This window comes from Euprymna scolopes, chromosome 1 (genome assembly GCF_053919585.1).
Source record: "Euprymna scolopes isolate OS-2025 chromosome 1, ASM5391958v1, whole genome shotgun sequence".
Classification (NCBI taxonomy): Eukaryota; Metazoa; Mollusca; class Cephalopoda; order Sepiida; family Sepiolidae; genus Euprymna; species Euprymna scolopes.
The window spans coordinates 33,867,699-33,890,378 of record NC_136482.1 but is presented as its reverse complement, the minus strand read 5'-3'; the positions used below and the strand labels follow the sequence as shown (position 1 = coordinate 33,890,378).

Below are 22,680 nucleotides of genomic sequence, written 5' to 3'. Positions count from 1 at the left end.
AGTTCAAAATAGACTTCGTAGCCTCGTAGGAGATGTCCTTTTCTCTTCCCTGCAACCTCTATCTCACAGAAGAGATGCTGCAAGTTTGTCTCTGATGTATCGTTATTTTCATGGAAAGTGTTCGACTGAGCTTCAGTCTATGGTCCCCCCTCGCCAAACTTTCACAAGAAACACTCGTCTAGCTGAAAACACTATCAATAATTCCTCCCACTCTTTATCTGTGCCTAAACCTAAATGTAGATTCCATGAACAAAGCTTCTTTCTTAGAACTGCACACCTGTGGAATTGTCTTCCGTTTTCCTGCTTTCCGGCTGACTACAATATGGTTGTCTTCAAGTCTAACGTAAATAAGTTCTTGATGAGCCGTTCCATATAAGTTATCAAATTTACCGAATTTTCATTACTAATGATTACTATATTGTCCAATTTCTACTGTACACTCTTTAACCCTTATCCTTGAGTGGCCTCTTGGCCTTGATAATGTGGTGATTCCTGTGTAAAAAAAAAAATTTAAAAAACTACTTTCGGATACATGTGTTGTTCATTTGTTGTGATCCTCCCAATTGAGGACAATTGTCGTTGCATGCGTGTGTGCAACTTATTGTTGTGATGTCGTGCTGAAACAAAGGCTATCAAAATATTTTCTTATATCAGATAATCCAAATAATTTTCCAAACCTCACACTCAAGAAAGTGATAGTTTATTAATCCATACTGCTAAATGAAGTCACACGTAATTATATCATTAATCCATACTGCTGAATGAAGTCACACGTAATTATATCATGGCAGGAGGTGGGGAGGAAAAAGAGAGACAATGGGAAAGAGAATGAGAAAGGGAAAGAATAACTTGTTGTTAAAATGGTCTAATTAATTTATCATGAATTAGCAGGGAAACCCGACGTTGCCCAGGATCGAATGAGGATCAACAAATGCTTCACCCTCTCATAATTTTATTGTCATTGAAATCAGTGAAATCGCCCATTTTTAAATCATATCGATTGATTGCCTGTTCTAGTAAGGGATCCCCCACCACAGTATATTGGAGGAAGCTTCACATGCCTCCCCAGTGATTTAGTTCACAAAACATTGTAGTGTATATTGCACTGTAGAGAATATACTGTTGATTTCATTAAATTATCTGTAAATAATGGTTTCCCTTAAAGTTTAAAATGCAAAAGTCAAGTATCATGGTTTAACTGTGCTCTAAAAAGAAACATACATTTCACACACACTCTTATCTCATAAAATAATCTGCAATTGATTTTATAGGCTGAGCTTTTCTGCTTGTGCAGTGATAAAACTTCTCAAATGCACTTGCAATGTTATCTCTATATAAATAAAATGAACTCATTTTTCCCGTCGGATTTTGACCTTAATAGGATTAAAAATCAAGATATTTCATGCAAATATAATATGCACAAACGGCAGAACAATATCTGAGGTGTGTTATAGGCTTATTATTTCTCAAATTCCTCGATAATCTTAGATTTCTATACTTTTTCTGCTGAGAAGTCACGGCCAAAATCGGTTAAGATCAATGGAAGGGGTAAAATATTTTCTCTCTTATAAATTCCTCCTCCCCCTGCCACCACTTAACACCGTTTGGGGATCGTTCACAAGGAACAGTTGAGAAGAGAACACCGGTTTGGCTTCGTAGTTCTTTCATGTGAAGTTATTTAAAATCACTAAACTAAGCTGCAGTGCTCTGTGGCGTAGTGGTTAGCGTGCTGGACAATTCATATTATATTTTCACGTTCGCGCCGACCTACTGTAGTCGTTTTTTTTTTTTTTTTTCCTAAACAACTGGAATGGACTTTTCTTGGTGGCCGAACTGTTAACGTTGCAGATGTTTTTTTTGTTTTTTTTCACACTTTATTTTCCTACTTTTACTCATGACTCCGGGTTTGATCCTTCCTACTTACCTACCATAACATTTTTTAAAACTCCCCCCCCCCCGTCCCGGAAACAAACACTCGGGCAACGCCGGGTATCCCCGCTAGTGTTGTATAAATTTGTTAACTTTGGTCAAAATCAGACTTTCTTTCTTTAATTTGATTTCTTAGATTTTTTATACTTATCAGACGCATTACGAGATAAAATCTAAATAAGAACACTTCCAGACACATCAAGTACCTTCATGTAAAATTTTTAAAAAATCAGCCCAACCGTTTCCAAGTCCATAAGGAACAAACTCACACACACACACACACACACACACACACACACACACACACACACACACATACATAATCTCATTCCAGAATTCCGTCAGCTTCACACATGTCACATCCACCTACATATTTCAAGATGTGCCATAATCCCACTGACTCTTTTGTGACCCTTGTCTAAAACGCTTCTTGTTTACTGATTTATCAGTTGATATATGTAACAAGTAATATATCTACTAGTTAATCTATCTCCTTGAAAATCTGATATTGAATATCCACTGAGCAACTATTTATGGATCCAAGAAACGAACAGTTGTTATGCTGACAAATTAGAATATTTCGATTTCCTAACAATCATTTCAGATGTTGAGAAAGCTGCTATATTGCTTCTTCTGACAAGGGTCGAGATATTTTGACCCCAAACCATTTTTACAAATGTTATAACCCATGTTTATTGCAGGTAAACCATGAGGTTAATGACCTCTGTCCCCATTCTCTAAGTAGGATTGAATTATTCGAGTCTCTTCAATTAAGAGAAAACTTTGTGTCGAAATTCTGTAAAGTCTGGTAAAACGATTATCTTCTTTTCTTGAGAGAAAAGGACAGGAATATGATGTCATTGTACTGAGAAAATATTAATCAGTAATATTGTTTTGATGAAGTTGTCAAACCGGACTAAGCCATTCTGGAATCTAGATAGAGTTCTTCATATTATTCATGGGAAGGATGAAAAAATTTGTTCTGGCTGTATATTAAGGGATAGTTGTTAACAAATCCATTCCTTAAAGCATTTGTATGTCTTAGAAATTAGGGAAGTTTCTTCTGCAGATCACGCACAGACTGAATTTGAAGAAGAGGGGAGGGGTCCTTATTTCTGTCCAGTTTGTTCTGTTAAAATGGACAGTTATTCCCCAATGGTATGTTGTGATGAACGCAACAGATGGTACCACTTTGATTGCATGGGAGTTTCTGAAGAAGAAAAAACTTGTGGTGATTGGCTTTGTCCAAATTGCGAGGCTCAAGGCTTTTTCTGCTAATGTTAATATGCAAAGCACCTGTAAATAAAGCTTCTTCTGTCTTATTTAGAGTAAAAGGAAGATATATCTTGAGACTAAAAGAAAATAATTAATTCTTTGATTTTATATAAGCTTCAGTTAAAACATAATAAAACAATTAAGTATCCATTACTTGTTATAAAAGTTGTAAAATTATTCTTGATTGTAAAAAAATATATTTTAAATAATAATGTTTAAGATTATAAAAGTTGTAAAATTATTCTTGATTGTAAAAAAATATATTTTAAATAATAATGTTTAAGATTGTAAAAGTTGTAAAATTATTCTTGATTGTAAAAAAGATATTTTAAATAATAATGTTTAAGATTATAAAAGTTGTAAAATTATTCTTGATTGTAAAAAAATATATTTTGAATAATAATTTTTAAGATTATAAAAGTTGTACAATTATTCTTGATTGTAAAAAAATATATTTTGAATAATAATGTTTAAGATTACTTCAATAAAACATGTATTCTTTGCTTTAGCAGCATCGCTTAAAATTAAAACATTACTTAGAAAATTTTTGTAAAGAGCTTTAAATTTAACTTGTAGATAAAAGGACATCTTCTTGCACAGGTGTTGAAAAAACTAATCAATATTCATTACTGTTTTACTCCTTGTTGAAATTCGCATCGTATTTCAGAAGTTGCTTGTATTTCAGAAATTGCTTGTATTTCAGAAGTTGCTTGTATTTCAGAAGTTGCTTTTGAATTTTTTTCCCCCTTTTTTTTATAAATCATGCACCAAATAAAGGCATTATTTCAGTTTCCAGTAATTTCTCAACATTAAAGGACGTGTTACATTAATCTCCATTCAAAGGAACTTTTTCTTCCACCTCATTCTTGCAGAAAGCATTCTCAGAAACTCATGTTTTCTGTGGAGAGATCCCCATTGTGGGAAGTTTGAATTAATTTCCAGTTTAGAACTTGTAAAGAATTACAGATTCGATTCAATTTCTGTCTTAGTCTTTATAAGAACCTTTCAACCAATATGATGACACAAATAATCACTATTCTCCCAAAGTCAAGAAGGATGGGATACTTGGAAAAGATCTCTATCAGCTCCGAAGGCATACATCTGCACACGAGGTCGGAGATGTATGTGTACATGTGAACGTTTCTTTAAGTATATATGTGTGTACGTACGCATATGTGCACGAGTGCACACGGCCGTTAGCTAACCCTCTCCAAGCACTTAACAACAAATAAAAACCAAGTAAATAAACCGAATCATAGCCCGCCCCCCCCCGCCTCCGAACCGAAGTGAACACTCAACAGGTCAAGACATACTAATTAACAAATCATCTTACCAACAAGACGCCAAAAAAAAAAAAACTTAAACATTAAGACTCGAATCCTAAAGTAAACCCCCTCCTCCTACCCCCACATATCCCTTCCCCCCTCCATGTATCCCTATGTGCTCAGCCACACCAGAAATGAACTTCCAAGACCCTCCCCCACAACCACCTAAGGTCCTTAAACTCCAAAACTAAAATATTACCGACATACCAAACACCCCCCTCCCACCTTTCCCCCTTATTCCCTTCCTCTTTTTCCACTCTTCTCGCACCCCTCCCCTGACATCATTCACTCTTTCATCTCATCATAACGAACATTTCTGTAAAATCTGAGGATGCTACAGACGGCTAAAAAAACGGCCGGGTAGCTGAAACAATAATGTAACTTAACAGAAAGATACGGTAATAAAAAATAAAACGCATATTTGCTCCACAACAGTATTGAGCACTTTCTTCAGGTTTTTATTAATTACCATTTCTACTAACTATATATATATATATATATATATATATATATATATATATATATATATATATATATATATATATATATATATTAGATCGTACTGGACAAATTAAAAGAATATTTGAAAATGTTATATTTAAATAATTTTGGATAAATTTGTAGATGAGTATATTCAGCGAAATTCTCCTTTTCTTAGAGAATTAAGAGTTGGAAAGAAAAAAAAGACAACTATTACAGTTTAGTGGAGTTTTTTTATGAACAGGGATCAATTGTGTATGTGTGCGTGTGTGTGTGTGTGTGTGTGTGTGTGTGTGTGTGTGTGTGTGTGTGTGTGTGTGTGTGTTTTAAGAGGGGGATAAAAAAACTACATTAAAATCATTTATCTCTCTTTTCCTCTCTCCTTCTCTCTCTACACTTCATCAGTCATATTACTTTTTTGAACACCCTTCTGTCTCTGACTGCCCTTACTGCATTTCTACATGCTCTCTCTCCCCCTCTCTCTATCTATCTCTCTCTTTCTATCTTTCTCTTTATATGTGTTTACATATGATAGAAAGCAAAAAAAAAAAAAGAGAAAAAGAAAGGGAAAGGTGATTGACTAACTGTCTGGCCTAGTTTCAATTCTATTTTTCAAACAAAAAAAGTAAAATAAAAAAGAATTTAATTCTGACCTCCCATAAATTAATTTGGTCTCTGGGGCCCCCAAACGTATAAATATTACAATGTCTATTACCATAACCAGGTCGAGATCATATTTAATATGTGGAACAACTATGTATAAGTATATTTTGTGTAGTTCCTAACTTTTAGCCCCCCCTCTCTCTCTCCTATCGCACACATACACACACACACACACACACACACACACACACACACACACACACAGAAATATGACTTTTCTTTATAGATAAAAAGGTCTGAAACATTTGTAGGGTTTAATAAAAGCAAATTAGAAAAAAATCATGAAAAAAGTATTTTTATTTCCCTGCAACCTCTCTCCCACAGAAGAGATGTTGCGAGCCTATCCTTGTTTTATCGTTATTTCCATGGCAGGTGCTCGTCTGAACTCCAATCTCTGGTCCACCCTCGCCATCTTTCATGAAAAACACCCGTCTAGCTGAATCCACTGTCAAAAGTTTCCCCCACTCTTTATCTGTGCCTAAATCAAAACGCGGATTCCATGAACAAAGCTTCTTTCTTAAAACTGCACGCTTGTGGAACTCTGTTCCATCTGCCTGCTTCCCACCGGACTACAACTTGGATGTGTTCAAGTCCAACGTTAACAAATTCCTAATGAATCGCCCCCTTAAGTAAACACTTCATCAAATCTCCACACTAACGTACTGTACTTGCAATAACCCTTATCCCTGAGTGGCTTCCGGGCCTTGATAAATGGTGATCACTGTGTAAAAAAAAAAAAAAAGTACATACGATGTGATAACGAAAATGCGTCGTTAGTTAGTCAAATCCATATGTGTAACCTGAAAACAAATATCAAGTTGGTGCAAAAATAATGTCGTTTTTCGACATGAAATTGAACGTAAAAAACAACATTATTTTTGTGCCAAGCTAATAAAAGAAAATAACATTCTATATATAATGTCAATTTCTTTTATATGCATACATATACTCTTCAGAATAAAATTATCCAAAAATCAGCTAGTATGGAAATCTGTGATTATAAGATTTACAGAATATTACTGGCAGTAATATTCTATAAGTATTATCCTACCTTAATAAGAATAGCTCGCTATACAAGATAGAGCAAATAAATAGAGTAGACATCGAAATAGGATAAGGAGTTAAAATACTTCAAATGTATTCTTTGTCTTACATTGAATAATCAAAATCTTTTGATCTGAAACTCAAACATTTCACGTCATAAATTCTTAAATTCATTGAATGACTAAAATTATACATTATTCTTATATACATCTACATCAAAAACACTTGTAAACTTTTGTTTTTTTAAAAAATTTTTTATTTCCATACTTTGTGGACCAGGCGCGAACGCAGACCCCACAATTTTAATGAACCACCGTTCTGCCAGATCAAACATTCCTGTGTCTCGATGCATCTTCTATCATTATATGTAATCAGTTTTTTAAAATAGTCAACCATATAGGAGCCTATTTGTGATCAGACACACACACACACACATATACACACACATTCAGTTTTATATATATATATATATATATATATATATATATATATATATATATATATATATATATGTTGTTGTTTTTTTTTTTCTCCAAACGATAGATTCGGTTAATATTGGCTTTGTCTCGAAGCTCGATTTTTTGTTTATTTATTTTAGAAAATCGCTCATTATTTGTTTGGACGTATATATAACATTTTTTCATTTATTTTTATTATTTTTAAAACAGTAATCTACATACACGCGTGTTTCGAGTTAATTAACTCTCATCAGCGTCTCAACTGTTTCTAGGGATCGAACTTCAGAGCATATATATATATATATATATATATATATATATATACATACATATATATATATATATATATATATATATATATATATATATATATATATATATGAACAAATGATTAATAAAACATGTTAAAAGACATCTTGAAAAAGAGTTAAAAACATATTTAATTTTAAAAAGGAAGCACAAGATAAGTGGATAGTCCTTAATCCGCAGAGTTTTGAAGAAATACTCTCCTTCTCATCAGAGGGCAGGAATTAGCAAAATGCGGGATCGGATTTTGCATGTAAAAGTATTTAGTGAAACTACAAGTAAGTCACAGATCTTACTTGGTTAAAAAGAGGGTGAGGTAAGGGGAGTAGGAGGTAAAAGAAAAATGATAAAAAGATTTCACATGAATGGATAGTCCGGTAAAGCGTAAAAAATCCAAGAATGGTAAAATATTTATAATATATTTTAAGTTTACCATTTTGATTACCTTGGTAAACTTATTGTAATTTATATATATATATATATATATATATATATATATATATATATATATATATGAGTGGCTTACGGGCCTTGATAAGTGGTGATCACTGTGTAAAAAAAAAAATACTTTTTTTTCATTATTTATTTTAATTTATTTTGATTAAATTCTACAAATGCGTGAGATAATTTTTCTCTAGAGGATCAGTAGGAATAATTTAAATAAGCGCCATATTTCGGTGTAGGACCGGTAAAGCAAGGGAAGTAATTGCGTCTGTCTTCATTATTAGTGTAAATGTGTACTCAAACTTAACATCGTTCTCTGATCGGGTCTTTCACAAACGATCTAAAATCATTTGTCAAAATGGAATTATTTTGATTTCTTTTGGATATCATAGTGTAAGATTAGAAAAGGATCCTTTTTGAAAGGTCTATGGCGGGCGAAAAGGGCAAGATCAAGCCCAAATATGGCAATAATTCAGAATCACCTTCTGCTTTCCAAAATTCGTCTTCGCCTCCTCCCCCGACTTCTTCGGATGTGTTGATGAAACGACCCAAGGTGGACGAAACTGACGATGACCTCCTCCAGCTGCAACGCGATTTTCTCGCTTCGAAATGCCAACCTTCGGCAAAAGTCATAAAGAATGCGGGGAAGAATAAAACGCCATCTTCAGAAGTTTCTTCTTCCTCCTCCTCCTCTCGCCCACCAGATGAAGACGCGAACCGATTGTTACGGCAGCAACAAAAGCACTTGGGTGTATCGAAAAGCAACCCTTCACCGACCAAACGAGATATCGTCCACATGGACACATTTCCAAGTCATCCAAAATCAAATTCTTCTTCGTCCATGACGGCGAAATCAACTCAACAAATCCCCCCAACGAAGAAATTAAAAGCTGAACAAAAATCAAGGTAAAGTCTTTTCCGCTCCTTACGTGAATTCGATGGTTCTTTTCTAGAATAGTGGCTCCTCCTAGAAATCCTACGTGATTTTTTGGTATTTGTGCAGTTTACAGATCGTGCTATATGTTAAACATGATTTTCAAGCTAAATTCAACTTTTAGGGTATCTTTTGTTTATTAAATTGTTTGGTGAAAGTACAGAATAATTACAAAACGTCTCCTTTTCTCCCCTCATATTAAGAATGGCTTTCTAAATAAGAAGGTCAGTTCGTAAACTAGAAAGCCATTCTTAATATGAGGGGGGAATAGGAGGCGTTTTGTAACTATTCTGTACTTTCACCTAACAAAAGCAAAATAAGTTACTTTTTCTATCTGGAAAAGTTTGTAGTGTTTGCACTCGCTTTAAAACGTTTAATCGGTTCAAAAAACATACCCAATATATGTCATAGTAACATATGTTGGGTGGATTTCTAACAGCATTTTGTATAATCTTTTATTTTTAAGTCATTTTCCAAACTTCACATATTAAGGGGTCAGACGCCGCTATTTGTCTTGCTACTTTCTACCTATCGCTAGGCACTTTTTCGGGTGAAAGTGCACGGGGGGGGGGGGGGGGGCATCCGAAGACTTACCTTTAAGAAGTTGATTACAGAGAGGTTAAAAATAAGAAAATACCAGTGAGTGCACATTGACAGTTTTCGGGTGGTTCCCCAGTGCACTTTCACCTTTTTTTTATAATCGATATATTTTTTGCCTTCAACCCTCCTTCTTTATTTGTGGTTACAAATATACTTAAAATAATCAGCCAAAACTGAACAAAATATATTGTATTGTGGAAGGTTGAGGATTGTAGATAAAACAAAACAAAAAACAAATGTGCATGTATCAAATTTTAAGGTTGAAAATCCGAATTTTGAATGGGTTTAATTTTTCATCTTTTGTGTTTTGAAGTTTGAAATTAGTTGAATATGTTAATAATAATTATTATCTTTCAGATTAGCAAAAAAAATTATACATTTTCATTGTTTTTATGAAAAACACTACTCTTAAATCTTTGGAAAATAAATTAATAATTTTGGTGCTAATGCAGAGAGTGATCCAATCCGCGCTATTTTTTAAATTGTATTTCCACGTTTAATTAAAGTTTTATGATATTTTTTTTTTATATTCAATTGTAAGGTTAAAGTACAGAATAGGTACAAAACACCCTCCCCTTCCCAAATTAAGAATGGCTTTTTAAATAATGTTATTATTTCAGCACGGATCACTCTCTGCATGAGTACCATAATTTTCTTTTAGTGAACCCAATATTGCTTATATACCATTTAATAGGAAATGCTTTGAAGAATCGATACCAAAAAATTGATAAATAACTGCGCATTTTGCTATAAATACGATAATTTGTTTTGGCAATTTGTTGTTACCTGCTATTTCTTCACCTATGGTAGACCATAAGGACTCACACACAGTTGTTTGTATTTAGAAACAGTTTTTATCTTTCCCATTTTCATTTTTGCTTTGACTTGTGCTTGACTTAATTTCGAAGTATGGGGGACTTTTGCATCTACCACACTCTCTCGTCCAGAAATACTTGGTCCTGATGGCAAGACAGGATCAAGATGACGAAGCGTGATACTAGATGTAGGAGTTGTCTTCAACGCATACGGCACCCAGCATTCCAAAATGGTCACCCATCTAGTACTGGCCAGCCTCATCATTGCGTAACTTCAGGGGTTATGTAGGCAAATATATATGAGGTCAGCAAATTCATTCTCGAGTATTGCCATTAGGAAGACAGCTAAGCGGTGAGCCACATGAAAGTGGCTTTCAAGCCCAGCCAAACTCATTCTTTGGCACAGCATACACGAGCACCACTAGTAGCATGTGCTGGACGGTCACTGCTAAACTGCCTACATCTTGCACATCTGGCCGCAGTTGATACAAGTTACTTCTGGCAACATAGGATTGTTTTATTGACATTCATATCTGTATTAGCCAAATTCATTGAATGCTTATTTGCTGTTTTAGGCTACAGCCAGCCTTTTTGTTATCAAGATACACACTGGTGGTAAAATGTGTATTCCATTTCATATCAAGCAATGCCCTTTGCTTGAAGCTTTTTATAGTGAGGAAAGACTTTGCATCGAGCCAATCCCACTCTCTAAACAACTGCCACATTGAACCAAAAAGAAGAGCAAGTAAACATCATTGGATTCAGCAGCCACTACAGGTTTTATATCAGGGTTTTCTTTCTCCTAGAGAGGTTGCCTTCACAACGGCTTACAGGAGCCCTCTCCACCTCTAATCCTCATGCCATTTGATCCATAACTGGGACTTAGGTTGCTAGGCACCAGAGCATACTCCCTGTGGGTCATGTATGCCGCAGCGAACAGGGCTTAAGCTCCTCTGGTGGTTTCTGTCAGGGTTACCTCACCCTTAACCTTTGGTTAACAGAACCTTGACCTACAAGGCAGTGGAGATCCAATTATATGGCGCAGGACACTCGCCATTCAACAGAACCCCGTTTGCATAGCAGTGGTCACGATGTGCACGTGGGGTTGATTGGTTTAGGAGAAACATGGCATAACACTAAGGCATCCGTGTGCTTTTAACACACATCCACACCAGACTTCGACCACCTTGACTTATATATATATATATATATATATATATACACACACACACACACACACACACACACACATATATATATATATATATATATATATATATATATATATATATATATATAGGTTGCTTATGAAATAATTAAACCCTTACAAAGTTGATTCTTGACATAATTATCAAAACAAACGTTAAAAATATATGGAAATTTACAGGACTAAATGAACTTATTTTGTCTTCTAAAGGCTACCATAGTTTCTTCCAAACTATCATTAAATTTTGGATTTTTTAATTTGGCTATGCAAAATCTATAGAGTGAGATAAAAGACGGAATTATTTGAAATTCAGGTATTTATAATATTTTTGCATATTCTTCTAGCAAATTATCCTAAATTTTATTTAGACAAAAAAAATTGTTTTTAAATTGATTGGTTCGAAAACCTTTTAAAAGAAAATACTCAAACGTGTTATCCATGAAGACAAAAACGGCAGTGAATGGTGTTTTTTTTTGGGGGGGGGGCGGTTAAAAGTCTATTAAAAATAGAATAAGTTTTATATTATTTTGCTTTTGATATGATAAAATTCAGGCTTTTATCTTTCTGGAAAAAAAAGTTGTTCAAGAATAATGGATTTTAGTAAATTTTAATTTGTTTTAAAAAAAAAATTTGATTTTTCTTCCATTTTTTTGGTTGTGCCTAGATTAAACGTTTGTAACTATTACACTGTCATGCCCAGAACTAGTTCTAAATGTACAGCTGTAATATTCATGCATGTAAAGAGAATGATGTACACTTTTTATAATCCTCCTCTTTTCCTTGGACATAGATATGGCTAGTATAATCTACTTCGGTATGTAGAAAGGGTATGACAAAATTTACCTGAAGAGCTGGGAAGTCGGTTGAATTTGGCACCAAGAAAGAAACTGCATTGTATCTTTTGCATTTAACACAATTGTCGACCATATATCTAATGGCTTCTCTGGTTTACAGTATCTAAATCCTGCCAATCATACTTTATTCAAGATTGTGCCCAAGCCTAAATGTTGGCTTCTTTGGTGATACTCTTGAATATTTAGTTTTGTCAAATAATGCCTTTTTCCAAATAGAACTTCGTATGGGTGATATTCTGACTTTCCTATCCTTCCTCTTGATTGTATGATGTCTTTTTGGGTCCAATAAAAGGTTCAAGTTCTTCACCAGTTTGGGCATGCTCTTGTCTCCAGGGTCTAATAAAAAGTGAAACTCCACTGAAAAGGATCATCTTTGCACGGTCTTAAGCAGATAGCTATTTGCTTCTCTCTCTTTCTTAGCGTGTTGATAAAGTTAAAGATCAATGAAGTCACACTGATCAACTTATTATTGCTGGAAAATTTTTCCACTTTGACTTCGGCAATAGCTACAGTTTCATTTTCAGCTACATAATTCACCAAAGAGCACGTCTACTCCATCTGAACCCTGGAAAACCATATTTAGAAGCATCACAGAAGAAAAATAACTTGATATCTTTTCCTTCATCTAAAACTCTCCTAGGAAACGATACAGTCTAACACTGAAAGATCCTTCGCTAACCTTCTCCAAACTGAACTCATGCTTTGAGGAACTGTATTATTCCAACTCAGTTTTTGTTTCCACAATTCCCTCATCAACAGACAACTTCACACTGTCAGAGGCAGATAAAAAGAGAAAGGATCAAATACTTTAGAAATCGCAGACAATATCTTCCTCTTAGTTGATGCCTTCATATCACATGAGTGTAGGGGGACCTTTATAGAATCTTGAACAGCGTCATACAGATATCCCAAGACCTTTTCCCAACCAGAGTCAAATCCTGATATTGTTCCATCTGCATCCATTTTCTTTTAAAGCTTTGCATGATTGGAATTGCAAGACTGTAAATCCAAAATTCCCCTTCTGCAGACGCACTGTCACAAATGTATATAGAACAGATAGGGCTTCTGCATTATTCCCAGTTTTCACAAGATTGCTAACATAAAAATTTGACTTCGGTGCTTCCAAAAATTTATCCAAAAGGAATTTATCTGTATGAAACTTTAATATGTAGTTTAAAATAAAGGGGTTTGCACTGAAGCTAAATATGACAGTTTTGTGCTGGTAACAATGCAAGTTTTCACCTTATTTCAGAAAAAAGAAAAAAAAACGATTACTATCCTTTTCAGATGCTTGGCGAATCATCAGAAATGCTCTTCTAATATCAGTTAACAAGACATTGGTTTGATCTGAATTGAATCATTGCCAAGATTGTCGGAAAAATGGTTGGATCATTCTACCGCTCTAGTAGATATCTCACTATTGATGCAATCCTCTACTTGTGTGAGAGACAAGTACACCCTAGAAGGGAGTACTGTTGCCAAATTTAAATAGGAGCTTCTCTGAGCAATATATCTTGCCTTGACAGAGTTCAAAACCGGCTTCTAAAGTGAAATAAAAAGAAATGAAAGAATTGACTAAGCAACAAATTCAGCTTTAAACATGAACCCCAATACAATCAACAACTCTTATACCAACTTTAAACATAAAATCAATCAACTATTTTATGCAAAATGGCAACAACATTGAAATAACAACACAAACAGCAAACTATATCGAATCAAATTTATTCTGGGAGAATAGAAACCAATAACTAGAAAATCAAGAAACGAACAAGTAGTTATATCTAGAATACATATTGGTCACACTAATCTCACACGCTCTTCCATACTTAAACAAGAACAACCAATTCAATGTCTGTTTTGTCAGAAAAAACTTGTAGAATCAAACATATTTTCATGGAATGTAGAGTCCTCACTACTGCTAGAAAGCAATACCTAAAAAAAAATAAAAAATGTGAATGACATCTTTGAAAACGCTTGGATGATAGTCTCTCCTTTTTAAGAGTGACAAAACTAAGTGTCTCTGAAAGTTAACGAACTTCATCAAATGTATTTCTTTTTTTGTTCAAAGAAGTTACTTAAGAAATAATAATGCTATTATTTAGAAACCCATTCTTAACATGGGAAGGGGGATGTTTTGTAACTATTCTTTATTTTCACCTATAATTTCTATAAACAAAAGCTACCATAAAATTTAAATTTCACTTGAAAATACTATTAAAAAACAAAAGAAATAGCATGGTATCTTCTCTGCATAAATTGTTGATTTTCATCTTTTAATGTAAGTGTCCTGTTTTTCTGGTACTTCTACACAGTATGAACCAAACTTTTTTTTTTTACCCTAACCCAATCCTTTTCATTTATTCTTACTAAAAAAGGTAAATAAAAAGGTATAAAAAAATTCCAAAAGTAATAAAGGTATCCAAACAAAATAGGTACATCAGAACTTGATCTTTCTAATTTATTGAAACAGTCATCTACTAAGTATTTGGGAATTTTATTTTATTTATACATTTTGATAAAAGTCAGAACTTGATTCGACTTTCTCCGTTTATTGTCAGAACTATTAAGTCTATGTCCTGACTGCAAATTGCTGGATACCTATTTGTAAAAAGCACTGGTTTATTTTATTTTTTGGCACTTCTTCATTATAAAAGCAAAAACCGAAATATTAAATTTCAAGTAAAACTAATGACATCTACTTAATTGTCATGGTTGTTTCTTTTTTATCATAAAAAAATTCTGATTTATTAATAATCTTTTTCTTTTTTTTTTTTTAATAATCAGATTGACACCTGGGAACTCTGACCTGGATCGAGAAAGTTTATCAACTGTGCTGACCAGCATCATCGAACGTGATACCAAAAATGCCAGCATATATACCCTACCTTTCTCAGTGGATGGTTTTCCCCGAGCTGTTCATCGAGGTGCTGTGAACACCAACAATTCATCCCAAAAGACGACAACGACGGCTGTCAATATGAAAAAAAAAAGTTTATTTGCCCAACAATTTGACAAATCTTCTTGCGTTGACTTTAGTTTATCGGCTAAACCTCAGCGTTCTACTTCCGAGCTGAATTCTTCTGAACCCAACGTGGATCTCTCAGAGTCCTCTGAAGCTTCAACTTCGAAAATCATCACAGGGATGGGCCTTAGTGCCAGTCAAGCCGACTTAGAGGCCCAGGCGATCCATAAGGAAAACCTTTCTAAAATCAACCAAATGGACCCAGAAAGTATCATTTCTGAGCAGCGTCTGTTGATGTCTACTCTCGACGAGAATTTGATAAACTTTCTGAAGCGTAGGAAAACGGTAAAATCGGACAGCAACTCTGTGACAGAAAAAATGGAGATTGACCAAGCTGTTGGTGTTGATCCTATGCAAAACAAGCCGCAACAAGAAGTAGGACTTACTCACAGAGATATTCCTATTAAACCTGATGATAATCTGGTTCACATGGACAAAGTTGAACTTGAAAAACTTGCCTGGCTTAAAGATTTACCGAAGCCAAAAGCCGATTCTAGTAAAGGTAATGCGGCTCGGTTTGACTTTGAGGGCTGCCTTGTGCCTGTTGATGCCGATATTCCAGTTAACCAGGGTCTTCACCACCATGGAGAAGAAGGTGAGAGAGCTGGTTACACACTAGAAGAATTATTTCATTTATGCCGCAGTTTGAACTCCCAACAACGTAGTTTGGCACTTAAAACCATCGGTTATCTGATTACTAATGTAAAGTCAGGAATGTTTGAAGAATCTGTTCAGAGCTTGATTCTTCCATCAGTTATTAACGCCGGACTGGTGTTTTTGTTACGATGGGCGCTCGATGATAAAATTGATAACGTTTTAGTTGCAGCTGTATTTGCTCTTCATGCCCTGTTGAACAACGAAGCAGATGAAAACAGCCTTGATTTCACTTTCTGTTGGTATCGTGGCAGAGAAGTTCCTGCCCACTCGACTGCTGATAAAACTTCTAAAATCGCTGAAGAAAAACTTGATTTTCTGGAAACGGTTGAAGAAACTGATGCTGACAAGGTGAAAGAAGATGTTGTTCGAGCTCTTGTGAATGAGATGAATCTACTTCATCGCCTGCGGTACTTGCTCGAAGTCTGGCATCCTCCACATCAGACCATCAACTGCATTTTAGAGATTCTTATCAGGGTTGCACGAAACTCTAAACAAGATGCCTACAGTATATGTAAGTGTCCACGGTTGCTTGAAGTTATTTTTAACAAGTTTTTGCCGTTGTCATGGTCAGGAGATGAACATAAAGACAATATGAAAGAACATTCTGTGGTCAATGCTATGCGCTTAATGAAGGCCATTGTACAGACTGGCAAAAGTATGTGTACTGATCTTCTCTCTCGATTCCACCTCTCGGAAAGGATCTTTCGGTATATTGCCCAAAAACCACAAGAGATGAACCTGTCTTTAACTGCAGCGTACCAGTTACAGATTGCTTCTCTGCACACCTGGCAAGTATGTTTGGCATATGGTCTGGCAGGTGATGGCTACTCTGAACTTTATCCTTTGCTAATGTCAAACCTTCAGTCTGTTGTCTCCATGCCTGAAGATTCTACACACATCCTCTCTATGCCTTGGGACACTGCTATTTTAGGGGTTCTTGAGGCGGTCGTCCAGCTAGCTGGATCACATTCCCGAATTTACGGAAAGTTTCATTGTACATCAAAACATCTAAATGACTCGGTTTCTTCTTCGACTCGGCTACCTTCTCCACCCGTCAAGTGGTCGCAAGTTGTCGGTCTTCTTGAGCCTGTTCAACTTCTCTTGCAGCGTAGCCTAAAACGTGTGGCCGAGAAATTTCAGTTTGACAAATATTGTTTAAATCGTGCTGCCGCAAGTGTCAATTTTGTGGCGTCTTTTTACAAAATCTGGTCCCTGCAGTCCGATTATGATGCCGTTAAAGTTTTACCTCAGCTTGAGAACCTCTGTGAGTTTCTGGTGTCGTTGTTTTGGTCTTCAATTGGCTTCCGGAGCGTCATTGGTCGACTAATATCGCACTCACTCATTTTGAATGGACAAAAATATCTAAGGAAGGATATAGCACCAAACTTAAAAGATTTGGGATGTAAAACTCCAGCTGGCACTTCGGAGGCGTTACCTATTCTCAGGACAGAAACACCATATGGACTTCTTACAGCAATTCTTCGACTTTTCAATGTCACATGCAATCTACATAAAGGTTTATTCAATAAACTAGCGCCATTAGTGACAAAAGATGAGTGCATCAGGGGTTACATCAAAGCAATAACTCAAAGCTTTTCCCTAAGTTCTTATCATTGCCCATTCCTCAAATTTGAAAATCAGTTTCAATACTACGTCTTAAAATTGGTCTCAAAGAGTGGTTCCGGCTTTGCTTCAGAGCCAATGTTTCATCAACTAGCCCTTTCACTAACCACCAGGCTGCACCATGGTGATGAGCATTTAGCTCACACACTTTTGTCAACAATTATCTTCAACAAAGAATTTCTACCACTTGATTTCCAGTTGGAAGCATCAATTAAGGACTTCTCTTTGCTCAAGATATCAAAGTCCGGAGATAAATCGCCTCCATTATCGAATAAAGGAACCAGCTTGCCTCAGCAGGCAGTTTCATTGCTAAATAGTGTCCGGGCTTCATACATGATCGCTTTCGGACAACGCGAACTGGCAATGCTACGGTCAAAATCTCGCTGCTTAGCCCATTATGAAGAAATTGAAAGTTTCCTAACTGAAAAGCTTGGAGAAACACTGCTGCCTTGCGACTGGATGTTTTTGCCCTTGATTGAAATGTACTCGCTGGCAAACTCTCCACAAGCGGATGGAAACTGTCTGGAAAAACTTTCGGAAACACAAACAATGCAGATTGCTAATGCTCTTCGTTGGATCTTCCTCCTTGAGTTTAAAAAATCTAAAGCGATGTCTATCATACCTGTGACCCTTAAACTGTCTCGTCTCATGTGTGTCTTTTTGACAGGCAATGAACTTTTCCTTGAACATGTCATACACAGCCACTTGGCAGCACTATTACATCTTTATACAAGCAGTACATCTCTTGAACAAATGGATTTTCAACAACCGATTCCGGGATTATTATCATTTTATGATTTCTTTATGTCCTTCTTGCAACAGTACGAGGCTGTCTCTTTCGGCGACCCTGTTTTTGGTAGCTATGTTCTTCTTCCCTTACAGCAACGACATAATTTTATGATGCGGAAAGCTCTCTGGAGTGAGCACACCGCAGTATTACGTACTCTACGGGTTCTTGTTAAGGATCATTTAGTCCCCATTGCAAATTACCTTATCCCCGAAGAAACAAATACTGAGATTTTAAAGCTGATGATGCTTGGCCTCTTGATGGGTACGGTGAAGCCTCAATGTGCACCGGTCATGTATTTGGTCGCAGTACATCATGTAAATAGGTTTTTGTTCCGACAAGATGACCAGAACGGCAGTTTGAGAAAGTTCATGTTTGAGCAAATCATTCGATGTCCAAATCCGCAAGTTAAGGAACACGTGTTATTGTACAAGCTCCATAATATTGAAAAGGAATTTGGAATGGAATTTTATACTGAACTGCCACCCATTCGACGCAATCTGCTTGAAAAACTGCTTGGTGTTAAGTTAGCGTGAAATTGGACTACTCCTGTGATATTACTAGAAAAAACAGTTCTTTGATAATCATTTTGTTAGCGACATGAATTCTTTTAAAGGAAATACGGTTAGGAAATCAAAAACAAATTATTTTGCTTTATCCACTCATTGTTGACCTATTTACATTGAAAAATTAATATATTATATAAAGGGCAATTGTTTCTGTATGTCTAGCTTAAAAATTAAAAACTACAAAACAGTCACCCACAAGGTTGGGATATTCATGATTGGTATTGTTTAGAAAAATAATGTCCATTCTTTGACTCTAAATTGGTGACGCAATGCTCGGTTTTCTCAATATTTTTGATAAAGGAGTTATTTCTCTTATGCCTACTCATTCCTCAAACAATCTATATAAACAGGAATTGTCTGTGTGTATATTCATAAAGAGGAATGGGTTGAGTGAAGTAAAGGCAGGATAGAGAGATGGGAGGAGGGAGAAAGATATAAAGTGAGTGAAGGAAAGAAAGATAGAGAAGTAAATGGATAAAAGTTTTAATAGAAATATGTTACACTTTTGCCCCAGGCAATGCCAAGTAACCCTGCTAGTATTTAATAGAGAAGGATGTTGTATATTTTTATTCGTACAATCATTTCTGCCACTTCAAAGACGCATTTTTCTTGATATTGAGAAAGCTCAATATATGTTACAAAGGCTTCCTCAGTGAATTTGTTTCATCAAATAAATCCCAGAAACTATTAAAAAACATATATATATTGGGTTTGTTTTAGATTCGAAAAAGTTGTCAAAAAACAAATGTTATCAAAGGCAAGATAAGTTACTTTTCTACCTAACTGAATAAGTTTTTAGTGTTTTTATTTAATGTAAAATGTTTATTTGGTTCAAAAATCATGCAGTGTTCATCTGTATATTTGAAAAAGACAAATGGCGACGTGCTCGCTGTTGAATATGTTAAGTTTGGGAAAATGAGTTCAAACTAAAAAATTTTACAAAATACTGTTAGAAACCCACTCAATATGTCAGCCTATGTCACTGTAACATAGACTGAGTTAGTTGCTAACAGTATTTTGTATAATTTTTTAGTTTGAACTCATTTTCCCAAACTTAACGCATTCAACAGCGAGCACACTGCCATTTGTCTTTTTCAAATATACAGATAAACACTGTATGATTTTCGAACTGAATAAATCTTTTACATTTAATAAAAACACTAAAAACTTATCCAGTTAAGTAGAAAAGTAACTTATCTTGCCTTTGATAACATTTATTTGTTATATTGTTTTTTTTGTTTTGTTTTTTTTTTTTGACAACTTTTTCGAATCTATGTGTATAGTAAAACAAACCCAAAAAATCTACCTGTCAACTGGTGTGTTTCCATAAAACTATCCTTAAATTTGCATCTTCTTTGATTTTATACTTAATGAAGAAAAAATTCAATCTGCATTATTTTTGGCAAATCACAAAAAGGAATTCAGGAAAAAATGTTCTAAAATCAATTGTTATTCGCACAATGTTTCGGCCGATGTAACGTCTGGCCTTCTTCAGGTGTACTTTGTCGAATTCCAGAATTTTTCTGTTGAATTCGAAGAATCTCCATAGAATTTTGAATGGAACAGTTTATTTAATTCACTATTTGAACAGCAGTCCGAATAATCCAAATAATCAATCCTCAGCTCAAAAATTCATAAACTAAAAACATTTGTCTTCAAAATAAAAAAAAATCCTTTTTTATAGGACCTCAGAGTTTCCTATCCTTGTTTATAAATTTTGTCAACAAAAAAATACACAAAAACGAATCAATAAAAAAAGAAAGCTTTAGAAAGATGTAGTTTGCTTGAAGCATTGTGTGTAGTATGTAAGAAGTTGAAATTTAAAGGCAGTGGCAACGTAATTTGGTAGAAAACACTGTTAGATATGAGACAAAGTAAACAGATCAAATGACAACATTTGATATTAAACATTTACCAATGTAACACATCGAATTAAAATGATATGGATGATGTCACATTCTTTTGAGATAAATTTTGAGGTAAACTTACTTTTCAGGAAAAAAATAACCACTCACTCAGTGTTTTTGTCTGGAAGTCAGGAAATATTTGAAAGAAGTTTCACTGCTTGTCTAGATTTCCCCTTCTCGTATTAAAAAACAAAAATAATGAAACATTTGTATGATGTACATACGCGTGACAAAAGAAAATATTGTATTCCGAAAATGACATAAATTGGTCAAGTTGTTTTATTTTTATATAGGAAAATCAGATTTTATGACTAAACAAGAAGCGACTGTCTCAGGATGCTATTTTGAAAACAGGCTGAATGAACAAGGGAGATGATTCCAAATAATTCAACTTGTAAGATTTTAGAAAGCGCCCCCCCCCCTCCCTAATGATAAAAATACATTAGGAATGGGGAGGGGGAGCATCAGAAAAATTCAAATTTGCTTAAAAATGACTTTCTTTATAAAAATAAAACTATTTGATCAATTTACTTGATTTTTGGAATACAATATTTTCATTCTGTCAGCGGTATGTGCATCATAAAGATTTTTCTTTATTTTTGTTTTTAATATGGGGAAATTCTCAACAAATTCCAGAATTCAGCGTAAATAGCAATTGTAAGTAAAATAATCTTTGTTCAGCAATTGCATAACCAAATTATTTTACTCCTGTTTACTTATTATTTAGAGCAAATGAAATTGCTTAAAACATCTTTTAACTATTAAAAATATTTTTATGCAAATACTTCACAAATGAAGTGGTAAAGCAAAATAAGTTTTTTCCCTTAAAATAATTTGTAGGTAATATTAATGATTATCTCCCCTCTTTTTGAAGAGTTATCTCCCCTTTTACACTGTTATTTTTTTTCTCCATTAAAAGTTTCGACCAACATTAAATTCACACGACTTTATAGTCAAACAAGTGTTGTTTTGTTGATTGCTTATTGCCATAATATTTTGATTGCTCTCTTCTCTGGGTTTTTTTTTCCAGGTATCAATTTGCCAATACTTTGGGATTTTTGAACAACTTCATCATTTGACTTAATCAAGCTCCTGTTCTCATCTTGAGTGTCATTTGCACAATGTTTCGACTGATATACTCTCAACTCTTCTTCTCAAACTCTGGAATCTGCATGAATAACACTACAGATGAAAAGCGATAGTCCAAATAATGAAATTATCAATCCTTATCTAAAAAATAAGAAACATAGCTTCATCATGACAGCCATCAAGTTTTTATCACATCAGAAATTCTCATACACACAAGTTGTTTTCAATGGAATGACTCGTTTGATCATGTTTTAGAAGACCTTAATAGAATTTCACCATCTTGTACTGACCAGGCTCATTGTTGCTTAATTTCGGTGATCTAGCAAGAACTAGTGTGTCAATGTGATTGTGGCTAGCCAGTACCACATGGATGATCATTTGGGAAGACTAGGTGCTGTATGTACTGTGCTAAATCGTAGAAATTTCCAGGTTGGTATCTTGGGGGCGCATTTAAACACGAAACTATCGTCTTGTCTTCCCGGGATTACCATGGCTCTACAATTTGGAGAGCCGGGGTCACAGATGCTGTTAAAAACAGTAAGGCCACTGATGAGGATGATGAATAGAATTTAAATTGAGGGAAGCTTGCAACCAGATCAACAACTTTTTACTTTAAATGTGGCTTTCAATTGTAACTAATACTATAGAAGTATTGAATGTGTTTAGCAGGATTAGATTAGTGATGTGAC

The 22,680-nt window shown here is 34.8% G+C and overlaps 1 protein-coding gene across 1 annotated transcript; it reads left to right on the top strand.

Moving 5' to 3' along the window:
• The first annotated feature begins 8,184 nt into the window (after window positions 1-8,184).
• On the top strand, window positions 8,185-21,863 carry LOC145292311 (RNA polymerase II-associated protein 1-like). Its single transcript, XM_080138665.1, has 2 exons — window positions 8,185-8,830; window positions 15,122-21,863. The coding sequence occupies exons 1-2, from the start codon at window positions 8,352-8,354 to the stop codon at window positions 18,960-18,962; spliced, it is 4,320 nt and encodes a 1,439-aa protein (XP_079994791.1). The 5' UTR covers window positions 8,185-8,351; the 3' UTR covers window positions 18,963-21,863.
• Window positions 21,864-22,680: the final 817 nt, after the last annotated feature.

What these genes read in the sequence shown, in the direction of transcription:
- LOC145292311 (XM_080138665.1), top strand. Translation starts at nt 8,352, where the DNA reads ATGGCGGGCGAAAAGGGCAAGATCAAGCCCAAATATGGCAATAATTCA. An exon ending in AAAGCTGAACAAAAATCAAG is followed by an intron (nt 8,831 to 15,121) that starts GTAAAGTCTTTT and finishes TTTAATAATCAG; the next exon opens with ATTGACACCTGGGAACTCTG.